A 19,394-nucleotide genomic window follows, 5' to 3' on the forward strand; every position below is an offset into this window, starting at 1 on the left:
ATATTTTTTTATTTTGATGAAGTACAATGTAGCTATTTTTTCTTTTGTTGCCTGTACTTTTGGTCTACTAACTTCTAAGCTCAAACTTTAATCCTAATATTAATTCTTAACTTTAGATACTGCTGGTCAGGTTAAGCTAGGTTCTCTGGAGTCTGAAGTATGAACAATTTGGAAGACAGAGAAAATACACGAAAGTGATTTTCATAATTTTTTTACTAAATCTTGTAACCATGTTATCACTAGTTAGGACCCCTTCTGGAAGGAGTCATGAAACCTTCATTAGCTTTACCATTGACCAGCCTTTACCTCCACCACTACCACTTTCTTTGTCCCTCCCCAAAACACTTCTAACAATTTTAGAAAGTATGTAGGGAATTTGAGAGCCTGGGAGACATCATTCTGAGTATAAATCATAATTGGAATATCGGTGCATGGTTTTAGAATAAGAAATTTCTAGTCAAAGAATATCAGAACAGAGATTCTCCTATAAATAGCTTTAAACTATTGTTTACTAAACCAGGAATAACTGGGGTTTAAAATATCTAGGCCATAATTCTAGCTCTATTACTAATTGGTTTTGAATATCTGTGCAACTCAAACTTTTGGATACACAATATGTATAAAATAATGTATTTGAATTTGGATTTGAAATTCTCTTCCAGCTCTAATAAGCAATAATTCTTCTTATTTCCAACTTATTCCTCTACCTGCTTTCAGTGACTTTTCCCCCACACCAGCCTCTACTCCTGTTTAACTATGAGTCCATGACTTTGGTATTGTTCCTTTTGGCCATGAGTTATGACCAACCATGGGTTATGACTCCTGTTCATAGAGAGGTTCGAGGATGTTATAAATTACAAACTGCCTAAACAGATGCTTCTTTTCACATACCAAGAGCTTCTGGTCTCTTGTAAGCAATATTTACCTTCTCTTGTATTCCAATTTGGTTACTATATTACCTCTTTTATTCTATATTGCATTGCAACTGAACATCTGCATTTGGATGTCCCAAGGGTACCTCAAAGGCAACATGTTCTACCCCAAACTTACCACTTTCTCCACCTGCCTCTCCTCTAGCCCATCATAGGTGGCACCCTTGACTACTCTCTCTTCCACAGCCTCAAAGTCCTGTCTGTTTTACCTTATGGGTGTGTCAGATATATCCATTTCTTTTTATTCTCACTGTCATAGGTTAGGTCAATGTTTCATCCTCTCTCATTTCAATAAGTGTAATAGCCTCATAACTAGTCTCCTTGCCTATGAAGTTGCCTCTGAAGTCCATTTTCCATAGTCACAAGAATTATGTTACTAAAGTGCAAATCTGATTATTTAATTCTCCTGTGTAAAGGCCTTCAGTGGCTCATTATTGTTTTCAAGATAAAGACCCAATCCCTTATCAAGGCAAATAAGCATCCTCCCATGAATAATCTTGACACCTGCTCTATCTCATATTTTGACATTCCATCAAACTCATTGCTCCAGCCATATTGCACCTCTTGCTGTTTCCTAAAGAGATTATGTTATCTCTCATCTTCAGGGCTTTGCTCTTGCTATCCTCTGAGTTTGTAATCCACCTTCCTACCACCCCTTTTTCTCTGAAAACTCATACTTCAGCAATCTGTTCAATTATTGCCTTTGTTCGTGTGTGAAGTTTCTCTGACACCTCAAGCGAGGTCAACTGTCCCTCTTGAGAGTTCCTTTAACACCATGTTGCATTGCATCTTATTCTTTGTCTTTTTTTTTTTTTTTTTAAGATTTATTTATTTGACAGAGATCACACGTAGGCAGAGAGGCAGGCGTGGGGGGTGGGGCAGGCTCCTTGCTGAGCAGAGAGCCCCATGTGGGGCTCAATCCCAAGACCCTGAGATCATGACCTGAGCCAAAGGCAGAGGCTTAACCCACTGAGCAGCCCAGGTGTCCCCTATTGTCTTTTCCACTAGATACCAACTTTTTGAGAACAGAGGCTGATCCTTAGTCAGTACTGCAACCTCAGCACCTGGCACACAACAGGCATTTAATAAATATTTCTGCATAAACCTTCTCATGAGAGAAACAGGTACTAAACAAAGATCTCTTGCCTAACTAGCTTTTCCTGTTTCTCTCCTATTGCACACCTCCTCTACTGGATTTTTTAAAAGTGAGATTCTAGGTAATAGGATTATGAGTGTATTATATTATTATATTATTATGTTTCTATTTATTATTTATAATTGAATAGAACTCTATACAGATGACCTGTGTTATCCCTTTGTGGTAGGGCAAAAAATATTCAATTCATGGAATGACACTAGGTGTCTTGTGAGCACAATATTTAGGAAAAGTCTCCTCTCGGGCTATGCTGGATAGTGAAGGCAGGAACTCATGTGATAGGGTTCAGAGTAAACCAGGGCCTCAACCTCTAACTACCAAGTTAGAGTGGGAAGAGACTGATAAATACCATCTTGTTTCAGAGGAGGCATTTGAGGGACAAACAGGCTCAATGACTCAGCTGAAGCTATACATTGGTCTCCTTATTTCCAGTATTATACTCTTTCCATTATATCATAGAGACAAAACCAGAAATACCTCCATTGCCCTACCAAGATTCAGTTATAGGGGAGCCTAGGTGGTTTAGTCGGATAAGAGACTGCCTTCAGCTCAGGTCATGATCCCAGGATCCTGGGATCAAGCCCTGCATCAAGCTGACTGCTCAGTGGGGAATTTGCTTCTCCCTCTCTGGCTCCCCTGCTTATGCACATGCTCTGTCAAATAAATGAAATCTTTCTTTTAAAAAAAGACTGAGTTATAAAAATTTAAGGAAACAAGGAATCTTTGGAGTGTTTATTTCTGCTTAGAATGTAAAGGATGTAAGAATTCTAAAATGATTTGTGAATCTTATATGCCTAGAATTTGATGAAATAACACTAGCTCCTAATTCTCTTTAATTTCATTGAATTATTAGAGCTTAAGAACAGAGCAAAATTTGCATGATATTTGTTTCTGGCCATCTGCTGCATTCAGAACCTTGGAACTAGAGAACTTTTTTTCTGGAAAGTCTATGGGGGAATGGAGGAATGGGGGGTGTGTGAGGTGCTGAGCACCTAGCATCTGGGGGAAAAAATGTAAGCCAATTTCAGTCTTCCTTTCTGGAATTCCCACAATTCTGGAAGTATTTCATGATGTTGTTCAATATTCACCTTGTTGGTTTAGGTATTGTAACAGACACTTTATGATAATTTGGCTCCCAATTCGATTTGTTAATAATCTAGACTTAAACAATGATTGTTAGTTGCATACTAAAGAGAAATCACACGGGGGAATTCAGGTCTGCAAAACTGCCTGGAGAAAGCATTCTTAAAATAGATAAAATTCTACATTTTAAAAGTTTGTGTTAACACTGTCCTAAAACGATTTATTTACTTCAACACAGGATACACTTAAAAAAGAAGAATCATTTGACCTACAGGAGTAGAGATGTTAGGAGTCAATCAGTAGGAAATAACACATTTGGAGAGGTGAAATGCACAAGTAATGACACACTTTTTGGCTCAGCCCCAAATCCTTAAGGAGTAGGCATCTTGTTTTTCCCCGTTTACTTCCAGCCAACGAGATTTCATACATAATTGTCTCAGTCTCCATTAAGACTGGGGAAAAGTAGGAGTGTAGTGCTATACTAATTGAGTTCACACACAGATACTAGCTTTGAATTTAGGACAGTGGTCGACTTGGAACATTGTAACCATCGTATTTATATGAGTTTGAATAGGTCAAGGCAGCGATTGTTGTATTCTGGGCCATTTCATTACCCATGTCCGAGGTGCTGAGGCCAGCCTTGGGAACGCACTGGGTGCGAGCCTGACGCCCTTCTTGGGGGAAGAGCCACTTGGCCCCAGTGCACGCGATGTTGCACGTGGAAAGCCTCAGTAAATCCGCACGCGTTCCGCAAACCGAAAGGACCACAGATAGCCCCATCCTCTCTCGCGGAATTTTTTACGTAGATTCACACGCGCGGCCCTCGCGGCTCAGCGCCCAGGTGGGGGCTCGGGATACCCACCGCAGGGTTCGGAGGCACCTGGCGGCAAGGTCTCCGCAGGCCGTCGCGAAGCGCCTGGCCCCGCCGCGAGAATGCGGGGCCGGCGGCGGCGGCGCGGGGCGGGGCTTGGCTGCGGAGAAATGACGTCGGCGTCCCCGCGCGCATCGCGGGCCGCGCGTCCTGGTAACGGCAGCTCCGCGGCTCCCGAGTCCTCTTCCATGTCCCCGCCTCTCCCCCGCACCAGCCCGCCCCGTCTCCACCTCCCTTCGCAGCTCCGGCGGCGGCCGTCTCGCTAGGTCCCTGGTGCCGGGGGGGAGTGGAACCTGCCGGGCCACGCTGCCCACTACGCCTCCGCCGGGCGTCCGCTGAAGAGCGGGAGAGGGCGGGCCGGGCCCGGGACCGCGCTGCTGGACCGCGGGCATCTGCCCCGCGCGGGTGTCACCTGCGGCCTCGATCCGTCAGGGCTGCCCCGTCTCTGGACGGGGGTTACCGGAGGGTCGTGAACCGGAGGGCGCCTGCGGCTGCACCTGACAGACATCGGGGGTCGGGTCCGGAAGCGGCCGTCCCGGCTCTTGCCTCCCAGACGCCGTTGCTCCGCGGGCCGCCCCTGGAGCGCGAGGACTGGTGCCCCGGCCGGGGTCTGTCGGGAAGATGGCGACCCCGGGCATGAGCTGGCAGCAGCACTATTACGGCAGCTCGGCAGCCAAATTCGCGCCCTCGCCGGCCGCCGCGCAGCAGGCGGGGCACAGCATGGACTATAGCCAGGACCTGCACCTGAAAATGAGCAAGAAAATCGCTCAGCTCACCAAGGTAAGGGCGCGGCAGCGGGGTCGGCACGGCTGGGACCCTGTGCGGGCCGCGCCGGGCTCAGGTGCCAGGTTGGGAGGCTGCGCGCCCTCCGGCCCGGGGCGAGTTGAAGCGGGGGCGGGGCGGGGGGGGGGTCTCCTCCGGGGAAGCAACAGCTGGAGACTAAGCTCCAAGAACCGTTCAAACTTCCGTGGAACGCTGGAGATGTTCATTGAAACGAGACAACTCAGCGGCACGGCTGGGTTTATGGGACTTAACATCCTGCTGCCCTTTAGGGGTAACCCAGCACAGAACAAATTAGGAACTACTTCCTTTATTGCACAACAATCAATCACTTTAGTTTTGGGCTCATGCGTCTGCCCAGACTCCACGAGCCTTTACACCGCTTTATGAAAGTACAGTACCGTATTTACCCAACATAACTCCGAATCTTCCCAATTAATCAGTATCTTCTGTTGTTAACGTAATTAAGGGGAGAATAAACCTGAGCAATGTAGGAGGGTAAAACATACCTTGCATGGCATTTGGGGGATTTAATGAGTCATTCCTTATGCTGACAATGTCAAACAAGGCTATTTAGATGATTCACGTGTCTGCACTTAGGTAAGTGTTTCAGTCTATCAAAAGATAATTTTCAGAGCGTAATCTGCATATTTGGTCAGCCGTAGTTTAGGATGGTGGGCCTTTTTCTAGTTAATGTTGATCATGAGAAGGAGTTGGTATCTGTGAAGCAAGAGCAATTCAGATAGATTGGTTTTATTGCTTTGTTTAGCTCTCACCAGTAATCTTTCAATAACCCTTAATTTCGAACAGGTGATCCATGGTGTCTGAAACTTAGTAGAGGTGATCTTAAAATGTTTAAGCTGAATCAACTAACCACTTGGTGATGGTGTGGGTATGATGAAGAGAGGTGGGCATCCTGGGTGTTTACTAATAGGTAAGCCCTGAAGTCTCTCTTCAACTCCAAAATTCACATTATATAATTCCAGTACTAGTTGACACTATTGTGGGAGTAAAGTAAAACAGAGTTGGAAGAAAGGAAATGGGAGTGAAATGGGGATCTGAAGAGGGTAAAAAAAAGATTTTGGTGAAGAAATATGATTGTGGGTAGTAAGAAAAGTAGCATGAAAGGACTGAAGAGTGAGTGTTCCAACAGAAGAGCAAAGAAAAAGGGACAAGTACCTAATGGTAAAACAGCCATGCAGACAAGGCAAGACTGGTGGAAATTTTGTTTTTTGATTTTTGTTTTTGATCCATAGTGTCTTGGAGTTTGCTGTGTGCTCGGTTTTTACTGTTTCCTTTTCTGACAGATGGTCCCCATATTCAGGGAAAGAAAGGATCCAGAAGATAGTGTATCATCAGGGCATTTATACATTTGGGAGCTCAAAGCCTGGTTTCCTGAAATCATGTTTGTTCTTCAGAATAATGATGTTCAGAATGAAGCACATGGATGTTTATGTATTCTGACTTTCTTATGGTGGGTCCACAACACCCTTTGTCCTGATTTTAGATTGTAACCCTCTAGGTTCCTGCTGTAATAGAAACATTCTAAGTTGGTAGGGAACTGGGTGCCGCTTAATGAGATTTCTCATCTCTCCAGTAAACAACTTCTCTTTTTATTTATGCTTCTTCAATTTTCTGTTCTTTTGTAAGAAAAAAATTAACAACTATTAAAGGTGAGAATATTGATAGAAGTTGCTCTCACGTTCTGTTTACCCACCTTAAATCTAATGAGGCAGAATGCTGCCCCCCATATCAGTGCTTGTCAAGGTTTGAGTGCTATACCTCATCTTTACTGAGTGTTACCTGGACTCTGACTTAGTGTTTATAGTTTACAATCTCTAAACACTCTTGCCACCTGCTCTGCTAAGTGCCTCAGACATTTGATCCCTTACACTAGAGTTTCTCAGCCTTAGCACTTTGGCATTTTGAATTGGCTAATTCCTTGTTGGGAGCAGGCAGGGGTGTCCTATGCATTATAGATATTTAACAGCATTCCTGAATTCCTGGTGCCACTTAGAAGATTGCAGTGGCACCCCACACTGTGTGAAACACACCATTATGACAATAAACATGTCTCTAGACATTGCTGTATGTTCCTTGGGAAGTGTGAGGACTCATCCTGTGTTGAGAAGTACTAACTTATACTGGAATATCTAGGGTTTCTCCCACCTGTTCCCTGCATTTATTACTAAGATAAGATGTGAGAATGAAATAATCAGATAATAGGACTCTGTTGGAGCTAACACCATGTAGTTTCTGAAACATACAATAAGACATGCTTCCCTTATGTACCGTTTTGGAAACTGTCAAATTTTACAGTTATGTGTACTTCTTGTAAATACTGTATCATAAAAATGATATCCTCAGTAATATTTCAACTGTTAGAAACTACCAGTATCTACTATATAGAATTTTCACTCATGAAGAGTTTATTAATAAATTCACATCTGTAGAGTTAGGTTGGAAGCTTAGCTTATATTTCAAAATTAGATATCATAATAGTTAAAATAGGATTTTATTTCTTTTAGTAATAATGAGTCAGTAGTACTCAGCTTTTCAGCATTATGGTGAGCATGGCTTGGGAATCTGTCTTGAGTTAAAACTCCTGTTCTACTGCTTACTAGTAATAGGACCTTGAACAAATCACTAAATTCTGAGCCCCTGCTTCCTAATCTTTAACAGAGGGCTGATGATACAACAGCTAAGGTAGTAGGCTCTTAATTCAGGCTGTCGCTGAAAAGAGAGACTCTGTACCAATGAAGTATTAGTAAAATATTGGATAGTATGTTTTTTAAATGTTTCTGTCTTTTTAAACTAGTCTGCATTTGAGAGCATTGCTTTATTGTATTTCTCTTAAGAGTTTTCTATGAAACCCTTAAAAATATATATATACGGTAATTGTTCTAGTTGAATAGTAAAGTGTAAAATTTTCACATGTATCTCACATTGTTGTAGTACAGTATTGAAAATACATGCATTTTCCTGATACTTGGCTGGCTATGAAAGAATAAGGATGAAACTAAGCTGTATTACAATTTCATACAACTATGTATTCAATAGATGTTTAAATAAAAAGCAATCTCAGCTGCAGACCTATTTGTTCAGATTCTATTTCCTTATAACCTAACATAGCAGCTATCTCCTAGAAAGGAGAACAATAGTTTTTAAAGCACCTTGTATGAAAGGGACACTTTGCTAACTGTTAAGAGATACAGTAGGGAGCAAGACAGTCTCTGCCTTTTAAACTGAATCTATTATACTTAGGATACTCTTAGTAAATTTTAAGAATTACTGTTAGATCCTTGAGTCATGTTATGGCAAATTTCTGGGACTTTTGATGGTTGAACCATCTCAGGATAGGCAGAGAAGCTGGATGGGTTGAGTTATGTTTAGTAGGATCACATTTGTGTACTTCTCTACTCTCCACTGTGTTGCCTCTTTGGTGCATTAGGGTGAAAAGCAAGACTTGTGGAAAGTAATTACAAAACAGCTGTTTTTGTGTTACTCACTGCTCCTTTCAGTTTACTCCTGCGAGTATATATACACTTGCCCATATATACACTTGACTTTTCTGGTTACTTTTAGATAATACAAATTCAGTAACTTAATTGCATAAGTCTCAATTATTTAAAATTTTCAGTGCTGGGACGCCTGGCTGGCTCTGTTAGAAGAGCATGTGACTCTTGATCTTGGGGTTGTGAGTTTGAGCCCCATGTTGGGTGTAGAGATTACTTTAAAAAATCTTCTAAAAAATAAAAATGTCCAGTGCCAACAAGTAAAAACTCCAAACCAAACTTAAATTAAGTATGGAGCTTCTCCCCCATGCCCATTCCCAGCCAATAATCAGGGAAGGGGGGGGCATCACTAACTTTTGTCTTCTGAGTAGGCTTTTCTACTGTTCGTGCTTTGTCTATCCAGTCCTAGTTTAACACCCTCCCCTCCCCTGTTGGAAAAGGAAGAGGGAAGAGAGGAAGGACTAGCAGTAAACTTTATTTGAATAGGGCATGGTAATCTGGTTTTAGTGCTTTTGTAGACTTTGCACACCTTTAAAACTAATTCTTTCCCTCCTGCATCTTCTACCACCTACCTCCATTGCTCAGGATTCCTCACCTCAGGTTGCTAGACAGTGAGAATGCATCTTTATTCTGGCTGGTTGCGTACTCCTTCCTCAGCCTCTTAGATCTGGCAGGAACTTCATGTTTATTTTGTGAAGGCTGTTCAAGCTTTCACCTTGGATAGACCCAGTGACCCTACCCCAGCTTACTCTGTTTTGTTTTGTTTTTCCCTACAGGGCCCATCTTTGTCCTTAGGGAACATTCATTCTATGTCCAGACAGACTCTGGTAGTGGTCCCAGTTCAGCATCTCTCATTTACTCTCACATACCTCTTCATCCAGTTTCTGATCCTTTCGATTTTTCAAGGATGAATCAGGTGCCACTTCAGTATGCTCTTCTAAGTGCTTGAAACACATATCGAGATCTTCACGTGCTCCCATCAAAGCCTTTTCCTCTAGGCTTTAGGTGAGTGACAATCATCCTTTCTCTTGAAGGCAAGGGCACTTGTTCTATATCTCTCCCCAAGGAAACCTCCCAAAACCCTGCTCTGTAACCTCTTTGAGGCTTTTCTCACTAATATTGGGTGTAGAAGTTAGCATAATCTCAAGATCCCTCTTTTTAGACTGACTTTTTTTTCCCTTTTCTTTCCTTCTTTCTTTTTTGGAAATTTTGAGAATATTCTGCCATCTGTTTGAGTTGTCAGTTGTCATTGGTTCTCAATAGAAACTTCTCTTTTAATATCTTGTTATGTTAGCTGCTTATCCAGTGCCATCTTAGTTGATTGTGCTTTCAATATTGTTCAGTCTAGGTATCACTGATGTAACTAGTATAAGGTAGGGTATATGGTTCCAAAGAGCAGGAGTAGTTTCTTTCCATTCCCTGTCCTCAGCATCAAGTCCTTCTTAAAAGTCTTCTTTTAGTTGCCCCACCCCATCCTGGCCCCAAAGCTGCCCTGACCAACCCAGGCCCCGTTAGGCTTGCCTCTGAATTACTATAACATTTATTGTCTGTACTTTTTGTTGGTACTTAGTAATATAGATTTGTGAAATGTTTGTAAATATATCTTGTTTCTGTAATTTGAATGTAATTTCCTCAGCTTTGGAGACTAATTTTCATGTAACTTTAGTATGAATTACCTACACATAGTATCACAGCTTAATAAATATATACTGAAGGTAATGATGGTGGTGGTGTTGGTAATGATGCTGTACCAAGTAATTTTGTTATACAGTTGGGTTAGTAAATAGTTCTGGGACTATATCTGCTATTCTTCTGGGTTAATGTTAGATCATTTCAGCTGATTAGATTACTTTTAAGGATTTAAATGTTTATTGGTTTCCTCTTACATTGCTTCAAATCCTATATTCATAATATATTTTTGATGCAAAAAGAAATATAGAGTACCCTGTCTAAATATAAATATTATTTGTCATTGCAAAGGTAGGTAATGGATACTAGAGTCTTAGCAAAAAAAAAAAAAGGTGTTATGATCAATTAATACTTGCTGCTTTACTGTATCCAAACCAGACTATGTTAATATACCAGTGAAATTTTCAAACAGTTGTATTTTCTGTGCATTAAATACAACCCATTTTTCACTAGTTTGAATTACCCAGATACTGTTTTATAATACTATTTAGTGTTGGTTGTGACCTGGGTTGTTTTGGTTTAGCACGTACTGAATGTGGCGTCTTTCCCCCTCCTTTGTTTCATTGCAGCTTGGCCGTTCTCTCTGTACTCTCTTAGTTGTAGTTGAGTGATTTGAATTCATTTCTTGTATTTTACCATTGGGCACAAAAACTTAATATACAGTTTATCAATTGTCCAATGTTTATAAAGGGACTGCCCTTAGAAAAGGTTTAGAGCTGAAAGAAACCACAGATTCTGACCAGCCTAACGCTCTCATTTTATAGGTTTGGAAATTGAGGGCCCAGAGTCATTTGAAAATTGCACATCTTGTCACTGGCAGAACCGGAACATGAACCCAGGTCTCTGGATTAGTCTAAGAGAAGGGCGGTTGTGCTAGCAGGTCTCTTTTCCCTGTGTCTGCCTTCTTGCTAATACTACTCATTCATTTCCTAAGAAGCCACAGAGTTGATGGTGTTTTTCTCACACTGGACCCATGTTTTGTTGACCATCTGAATCACAGACTTCTGGTGACAGTGAACCCATGAGCCACCCCTCCCATACACTGAACAACCTCTGGATTTATAGGTTGTACAGTATGTAACTGTGGCTTTGGTAAATTTGTAACTGCTATTTTTATGTGTTCTCAGATGAATGTCACAATATTTTTATGTTTTTATTAACAGCTTTAGTCATTCCAGATTTAAAAAATGTTTTAATTACTTTGATTTGGAGACTGTTATGCTTGGTATCAGAGTAACTACTAGGTGGTTATTTTAAATGTTTTTCCTTTGACTCTTGATTTCTTGATTGGATTATTGCTTAGGTCTCCTTCCCAAAGGCAGGAAGTTGGAGGTTTTCCCGTTTTTCTCCCTCCTTCCCTGTCTTTGTGTTTTTTTGCTTATGAAAATCCTTTTCGATCTAATTGCCAACCTCTTAAAAAGTGGTATGAAAGATGAAGGTTCAGCAAAATGTAAGTGAAGCAATCTGGTAATTTTTTTTTTTAAGATAATATTCATTTATTTGAGAGAGAGACAGTGAGCATGTGTGCATGAGGAGGGACAGAGGGGGAGAGAGAATCTTCAAGCAACTCCTGGCTGAACGAGGAGCCTGAGGTGGGGCTCCATCCCAGGACCCTCCCCGGACCCCAGGATCAGGACCTGAGCTGAAATCAAGTCTTGGATATTACATAATGAAATAGAACTGATGGGAATAATGGATATTTGTTAAAGGCTTACTTGTTTTTTCACTATAGGAAGTTTCTATTTTGTAGACCACTTATGAGTGAGAAGAACATTAAAAGTAAGTCTGTCAGAATTGTTACTCCCCAGTCCTTTTTGGAGATAAACACCTGAGAAAAGGTGGGAGACAATTGCTAACTGAATTCAGATTTTTTTTTTTTTTTTTGGTCAATAAAAACAGTGTTATACATGGTAGTTTGATGTGGGGGAAATATTACTATCAAATTTTATTTTGTATTGCAAGTGTGACCTGAGCCACAAAGGCTTTTTTAGATTGACCTGGGAGCTTAACAGTTCTTTAAATATTATTGGAAAATAGCCTCTGACTGCCAATTAATTAGTATATTAAAGTGAATTTGGGGAACACCAGTTTTTGCAGGTTGGGGATTGCCAGTTATAGTCAGTATTTTGGTATACTTACCATTTGAGATCAAAACCAATATTTTAGAAGATAAATTTTTATTCTTAGCTTTCTATTAAACTACAGTGGTGAGTATTGTCATTTGTAGCTCTCAGACTTCATTATTGATTATATCTTTCCTACTAAAGCTTTGACAAAATGTACAAAATTAGCAAAGTTGAATATGTAAATTTTTCATCCTACATCATTTACTTTAATCTTGAGATGTAACAGGAGGTTAAAACTACCAAAGGACCTATAGTAGATTGAAAAGCAAAAAAACTTCATGACTAACCAGAATTCTTGGGATTTGGACAGCTTAGAGTCAGGTCCTAATGTGCCACTTAATTTATTTATAAAGGAGATAGTATTTTTAATGACTTTTAAAAATTACAAATCTGTATATTTTTTTATATGTACCATTTCTATTTTAAGGTTTAAAGGGTTTGAAAGTGAAAATTTGGTTTACAAAGTACATTGCTAATATTTAAGTCATCTCTAAAATTGACTATTTTAGTAAAATATCGGGATAAACTCTAATATTATTGGAGAATGAGTTATTTTAGTTGACTAGAAGTTACCATAAGTAATTTAATTTTCCACTTTCCAAAATAATAAACTGCCATTAAACCATACCACTCATAAGTGACATGGAGTCATTTGTTATCTCTGGATTGTTGTTAGGATCATTAGTATATGCATTGAAGATTAGGCCAAACCTGTACTAATCCTACGGCAAAGGCTAAAATTTTACTTCTGAATAAATTCTTTTACGTATTTTATTTGCCCTCTCTTATAAAGTGAATTTACTTATAAAGTAAATTTGAATATGCACAGTCTAGACATTGACTTTCTGCTTGGGAAGATTTAGTTTATTCTGTTGAATGTCTGTCTGTGTGCTCACAGGTATTTGCATTTTTCATTCTCTTCCTTCTGAAACACTTCATAACAGAATTTCCTAACTGGAACCCTAAATAGTATCCCATTCCTATTCCAATGTTTCCTAGTGAAACAGTTTAAAAACAAAGTGCATGTAATTTTTTTTTAAAGATTTTATTTATTAACAGACAGAGATCACAAGTAGGCAGAGAGGCAGGCAGAGAGAGAGGAGGAAGCAGGCTCCCTGCTGAGCAGACAGCCTGATGCAGGGCTTGATCCCAGGACTCTGGGATCACGACCTGAGCTGAAGGCAGAGGCTTAACCTTCTGAGCCACCCAGGCCCCTGAAAATGCATGTAATTTTGAAAGGAAGTTGAGTGTGTGTGTGTGTGCAGGCACGTGCATGCATACATTATGTATGTGTGTTTGATATAATGGTCTACCCAGAGTAACAAAAGTAGGTATACTTAAATATGACTAAAATAGAGCATATGGAGTCATATGATTGGTAAACTTTTGTTGAATGCCTGGTCCTTGAAGGATGCTGTGTTAGGCACTATTAGTTATTTAATTCTAGTAATTTATTATTCCACTTCTGAACTACATGTGTTTTTCATTTTTTCAGTAGACTTCTGAGAAAATATCAGAATAAAGCAGGTGAACATTTTAATCAACAGATTAATCTTACAAATTTTAAATGCTTAATTATGGACAACTGTTTGGCTTGTTTTGAGTAGAATTTATATATCTAATTTTCTTAGATAAAGAAGCTAGTGCCTTCCTGTGTCTTCTTCAATAAGGTTTTAAAAAATAATTTAAAGAAAAATATTGATACGTTCTCTGGTTACAGATCTGTAATGTTTTTGTCCAGGGGATAAAGGAGGTAAGGGAAATTTCAGTCTTCTGAAACCCAGGAGTTAATGGGTCTGTATTAGGTGTAGGTCTCTCCTGGGCAGGCCAGAGAACCACAGTCCCAGAGCTATATGGCCCAATGAGGCAGCAGTGCCTATCATGTATGTCAGAGGTATAGGTTCAGTGGTTTGGACAGACCCCAGTTTGAATTTCAGGCTCACCACTTATTAGTGTTTAGCCTTTAATAAGTTTTAACCTGTGAGAGCCTCAGTCTTCTCATCTGTAAAATGAGAATAACAAAGCCAATCTCATGGAAGTATTGTAGAAATTAAATAAGATAATTTGTGTTGGAGAAGAGGTCAGTAAATGTCAATTCCTACCCATTTTCCAGGCCCCTTCTCCTTGGTTCAGCCTTTTACAATTAAGTCTTTAACAATTAAGTATGTCGGGATACTTGGGTGGCTCAGTCAGTTGAGCGTCTGACTCTTGGTTTCGGCTCAGGTCGTGATCTCAGGGTCCTGGGATCAAGCCCCATGTCAGGCTCTGTGCTCAACAGGGAGTCTGCTTTCCTTCCCTCTCTTCCTCTGCTCCTCACCTCGCCCATGCACACTGTCTCTCTCTCTCTCTCAGATAAATAAGTATGTTTTTATATGCATTTTCTCTTTTGATGGAGGTATATTCTATATTCCTAGGGACTACAGCTACCAGAAGTAAAGGTTTAACAGCAAATAAAATACAGGGGATTCTCATTAAGATAGTTATATTCTATCAAGTTATGTTCTAGAAGAAATACAGGGTTATGTTCCTGATACCCTCTGGTCACATTTTCAGCAACCAGTAAATACATAACCTTGTTTTATGTGTGTTTCTGTTTAATGGCACCTTATTTCATACATATTTTTTATTCATTAAGAGTAAACTCATAGAGTGTACTGGGCAGCTCAGTTGGTTAAGCATCTGCCTTTGGCTCAGGTCATGATTCCAGGGCCCTGGGATGGAGCCCTGCCTCATGCTCCCAGCTCTGCAGGGAGCCTGCCTCTCCCTTTCCCTCTGCCTGCCCCACCCCCTGCTTGTGCTGGTGCACGCTCTTGTGCTTGCACTCTCTCTCTCTCTCTCTCTCTCAAATAAATAAAATCTTTTTTTTTTTTTTTAAAGTGAACTCTTAGGCAACAGCATTATAGTTCATGCGTGAATGAAGCTTATCTAACAAGCTGTGTTAGATTGTGAGGTTACATATAAATTTTAGCAAGTAGGCAAACTTGGAAATATGGAATCCACAATAGTGAGGATCTACTGTATCTAAAAATGGATATAGAATTTTGCATCTGCTGTTTACTTAGCCCCTGCTTTTGTTTTTCAGCTGTTGTCATGGACCTCTGTGATTATGACTCTTATTAATACCCTGAACACCCTCACATGATTGTGAGTTTGACTCTTATTATCTCACTAAGCACCCACAGATGAAAGGGGTGGAAGGGATAGTGGGGGCAGGAATACTCACCTTTTGTGTGAGTTGCCGTTCACCAAGCAGATGCCCTACAATCATAAGCATGGGACAGAATTACATGATTCTCTCCTTGTGTATAAACTGTGATCTTCATAATCTGAACTTGAATCTACCACATTGCCCTAGGTCAGACGGAATAAAATATATAAATTATTCCACAGCATGGAGTGAAACCTTTGGAAATACAATGTTGACTTAATTAAAATAAACCCTTATTTTTTTAAGTTCATCATTTGCTTAAAATATGTTTGCGGTTCCTTCCCAACACAAACTGTCAGTGTGGGAGTTGTTTTGTTAAAAGCCTTGTCTAGGTATCTAAAGATAACTAGAAATCTTATACTCTCCGGAGTTCAGCACATTTGGTTGGAAGTCTCTGAAGTGACTTTATGCAACACACAGAAAACTTAAGATATTTAAATAGAAAATATTTTGGCAGATAATTAGACTTGACCTATACCTTTTTTAAATGACTGAGAAGAATGTGTACTTTCAGTTTTAATAGTAGAGAACGTTCATATCTTTCGGTATCTTCTTAGCCCCCCCCCCCCCCCCCCCCCCCCCGCCGCCCTGGTGATTATCAGAAAATGCTGGTTAAGAGCACGCTGTGGTCTTGAAGGAGTTAGCAAGGTTAACTGGCCTAGAAAAAGACTTTGATCTGAAGCCACGCCTGTCACTTTGATATTGCTCTCTTCAGGACCCCAGCGTATCTTAAATTTCAATCCTGAGTCTCTCTTGCTATTTATTTTCTCTGTTTCTGGATTGTGAAGCATAGCCAGAGAAAATTATGGAACTAGACTATGGCAGAATGATGCCACCCCTTGCTTCTTTACCCCCAAAGGTGTCTACATCCCAATCCCTGGAATCTTTGAATATGTTACTTTACATTTGAAGATGTGACTAAATGAAGGATCTTGATTTGGAGAGATTATCCTTGATTACTTGGATAGGGCCAGTGTAATCACAAGAATCCTCCTGAGTGAAAGAGGAAGGAAGGGAGGTAAGTCAGTGCCAGAGTGATGGGATGTGAGAAGGCCATCGCTAGCCATTACTGACTTTGAAGATGGTGTGTGGGCGTGAGCCAAGGAATGTAGGTGGCCTCTAGGAACTGGAAAAGGCAAGGAATTGAATCCTTCCCAAGAGCCTCCAGATTGTAATCTCATTTGAGACCTCCAGAACTGTATGATTAATAAATCTGTGTTGCCTTACACTGCTAGTTTTGTGACATATTATTATAGCAGCAAGAGGAAACTCGTTGCTTCCTTTCGTACACATCATGTAAATTAAGCTGCTTTCTGCTTTACTAAAACTGTCAAGACTATCAAGCTTCTGCTACTTGTCTACAAAGATGCTGAGGTCATTCATTACTTGTGAGAACTTTTCCTGGTTCTTTCACCTTAACTCTTATGTATATGCTGCTTCTCTATGTCTTAAATAGCTAACTCATGGTAGGGACAGGTAGGAATCTAGGAAACTAATTGGGAGGGTATTGGAATACAGTATTGATGAGAGATTATGAGGGCCTGGATTAGGACTATAGTAGGAGAGAGAAGAGAGATTTGGGAATTTTTTTAAAGATTTTATTTATTTATTAGAGACAGAGAAAGAGAGAGCAGGCATAAGAGGGGGAAGGTCAGAGGGAGAAGCAGACCCCTCTGCTAAGCAGGGAGCCCGATATGGGGCTTGATCCCAGGACTCTAGGATCATGACCTGAGCTGAAGGCAGTGGCTCAACCAACTGAGCCATCCAGGCACCCGAAATTTGGAAAATTTTGAGGGGCAGATTTAAGAAACATATGGGAAGTAAGCTTGTCAGGAATTTGTGACAGTCTGTTGTAGTGGAAGATTGAGGATAACGGGTCTTTTGTTACACTGTAGGTACTCATGAATGAGCATTAATGAATTAGTGACTAGATGGATATTAATGTCAACTGAGATAGGAATGTAAGAAGAACATCCATTTCTGTATAACAAGTTACTCCCAAATTTAGCAGGTTAGTAAAATAAACATTTATTATCTCACAATTCCTGAGGTTCAGGAATGCAGGTGTCACTTAGCTTGGTGGTTCTGGCTCAGGGTTTTTCATCAGGTTCCAGTCAAGCTGAAGATTTGACTAGGGAGAGATGCTCCTTTTTTTTTTTTTTTTTTTTTTTTAAGTTAACTCCTATGACTATTAGCAGGAGACTTTAGTCCTTCACCATGTTGACATGTCTACAGCAAGTCATCTGAGGGGATGGGGAAGAAAAAGACCAAAATGGAAGCTGTTGTCTTTTCATAATCCTATAGAGTGACATACTATCACCTTTGCCATATTCTGTTGGTTATACAAACTAACCATGGTATACTGGAGATAGTGACTACACAAAGATTTGGCTGTCGGGAGACAAAAATCAGTGTAGGCCATTTTAGAGGCTGGTTATCCCTAAAGAGAAGTAGAATTAATGGGAGAGAGAGAATGAGTTCAGAGTTTGAGGATGACCTTGTATATCCAGGTAGAAATAGCAAACATTTGGATATTCATTTTAACCCAAAAGTAGAGAATAGTAGGAATACAAATGTAAAAGTCATTGGCATATAGGTGACAATTAAATTAAAGTAAAAAGTGGCTGGGGCCTCACACAGAGTGGAAATTATTTAGTATAGTTGCTAGGAGAAAGAAGAGAAATCATGGACCAGATCTTTTCAGAGAAAAGATCCAGAGAGATGTGTTGTTGTCCCAAGAGGAAATTAGATGTGGTATTTGATCTTAATTTAAATGCTTCACAGTTTTCTGAGAAGTCCTATGGAAAGGATTATTGTTCACCAAATGTAGGAGAGAGGAGGGCAGTTATTAAAGTATTATTCCAGAGTTTGGGTTTTTGTCTGTTGGGTATAGCAGTAAGAGAGCTGAAGAACTTTGATAGGTAGTTCGGTTAATGTACCCTTGGTCTGCATGGGAAAGGAAGTGAGGTTAGGACGAACTCTAGGAATTGAGGGGACCATTGGTGTGAATGTAGGTAATGCCAAGAGGTTGAAGGTTTACATCAAGGTGTTGTAACATGAGAGGGGCTATTTCTGAGGTGGAGTAAGTTAAAATGAGATGCAGGATACAGTCTCGAGAATGTTTATAGGAGAGTGATAGTTGTTAGAGTTAAGAATCCCTAAGAACTCTAAGTGTGGTCCTTTGGAGTCTACATGCATTTTTGAAATCTCCAAAGGTAATGACGGGAGGGAAATTTGTGAATTCCAATGCCTAGATCTACACTGAATGTAGGCAGTATGACAGGCCACAGCTACACTGACCCCGACAACCTGCAGAATGTGCTGGCAGAGGTGGTGCCCAGGGGTGACCAAGGACTGCCTGGAACAGCAGTGACACCCCCCTCCCCCAAAACAGCCTGGCTTGCCCCATCCCTGCCCCACCTGCCTCTGGCTGGCAGCCATCTGCCCTCTCCCCACACTGCCTGCTGGGCTATCCCTGGGACGGGCAGGCAGGAAGTGCCTTTTCTCTGAGGCTGCAGTGTTTGTCAGGGGCCTGCCTTCCCCCCACCTCCTCTCCTGCAGGCCTGGATCTGTGTGGGAGTTGGGCAAGCCTGGGGAGTTGTATTTGTGGAGCTTAAGATGCACCTACTTCAGTGGGTGGGGCCCTGCCCTTAGCAGCTTGCTTTGGGTCCATAGTGCCAGGGGCCTGGTGTAGGGTGAGGTGAGACTGCCCCATCATAGCCACGGCAGGCGTGGGTTCCAGGTCAGTTTCTCAAACCTCAGATATTCTGTTTGCAATGAGTGCCCAATAGCCACCCCCCCCCCCAAAAAAAAGTATTACTCTCATGAGGCAGATGGAGTGAGAAATCTAAATAAAAGAACAAGTTGTTTAACTGTGCCATGTTGTGCCTTTTAGAAGGCAGCATTGGGTAGCTACGTGTATGCACAAATCACTTCTAGATCCCATAATGATTTAGGTGCAAAACATAGTGTTGCTTTTGGTGGAAGAGAATCCATGGCTTTGGCTGAGAGGGCCAAAAATGAGCTTCTGAGGA

At 40.8% G+C, this 19,394-nt stretch overlaps 1 protein-coding gene across 8 annotated transcripts in view; it reads left to right on the forward strand.

Annotated features, from left to right (window-relative positions):
* Positions 1 to 4,172: 4,172 nt before the first annotated feature.
* Positions 4,173 to 19,394, forward strand: part of FAM184A (family with sequence similarity 184 member A) — a 112,326-nt gene continuing 97,104 nt past the window's right edge. For 3 of the 8 annotated variants that reach the window (XM_045071170.1, XM_045071173.1, XM_004740100.3), the window contains exon 1: positions 4,173 to 4,822. In XM_045071170.1, coding sequence (XP_044927105.1) covers positions 4,664 to 4,822 — 159 coding nt within the window. In that variant the 5' untranslated portion in view covers positions 4,173 to 4,663. The remainder of the gene's footprint in view (positions 4,823 to 19,394) is intronic. The other 5 variants (XM_004740095.3, XM_045071171.1, XM_045071172.1 and 2 more) reach the window with 2 other exon arrangements.

This window comes from Mustela putorius, unplaced genomic scaffold, assembly GCF_011764305.1.
Source record: "Mustela putorius furo isolate JIRA1106 unplaced genomic scaffold, ASM1176430v1.1 tig00003983_pilon_pilon_pilon, whole genome shotgun sequence".
Classification (NCBI taxonomy): Eukaryota; Metazoa; Chordata; class Mammalia; order Carnivora; family Mustelidae; genus Mustela; species Mustela putorius.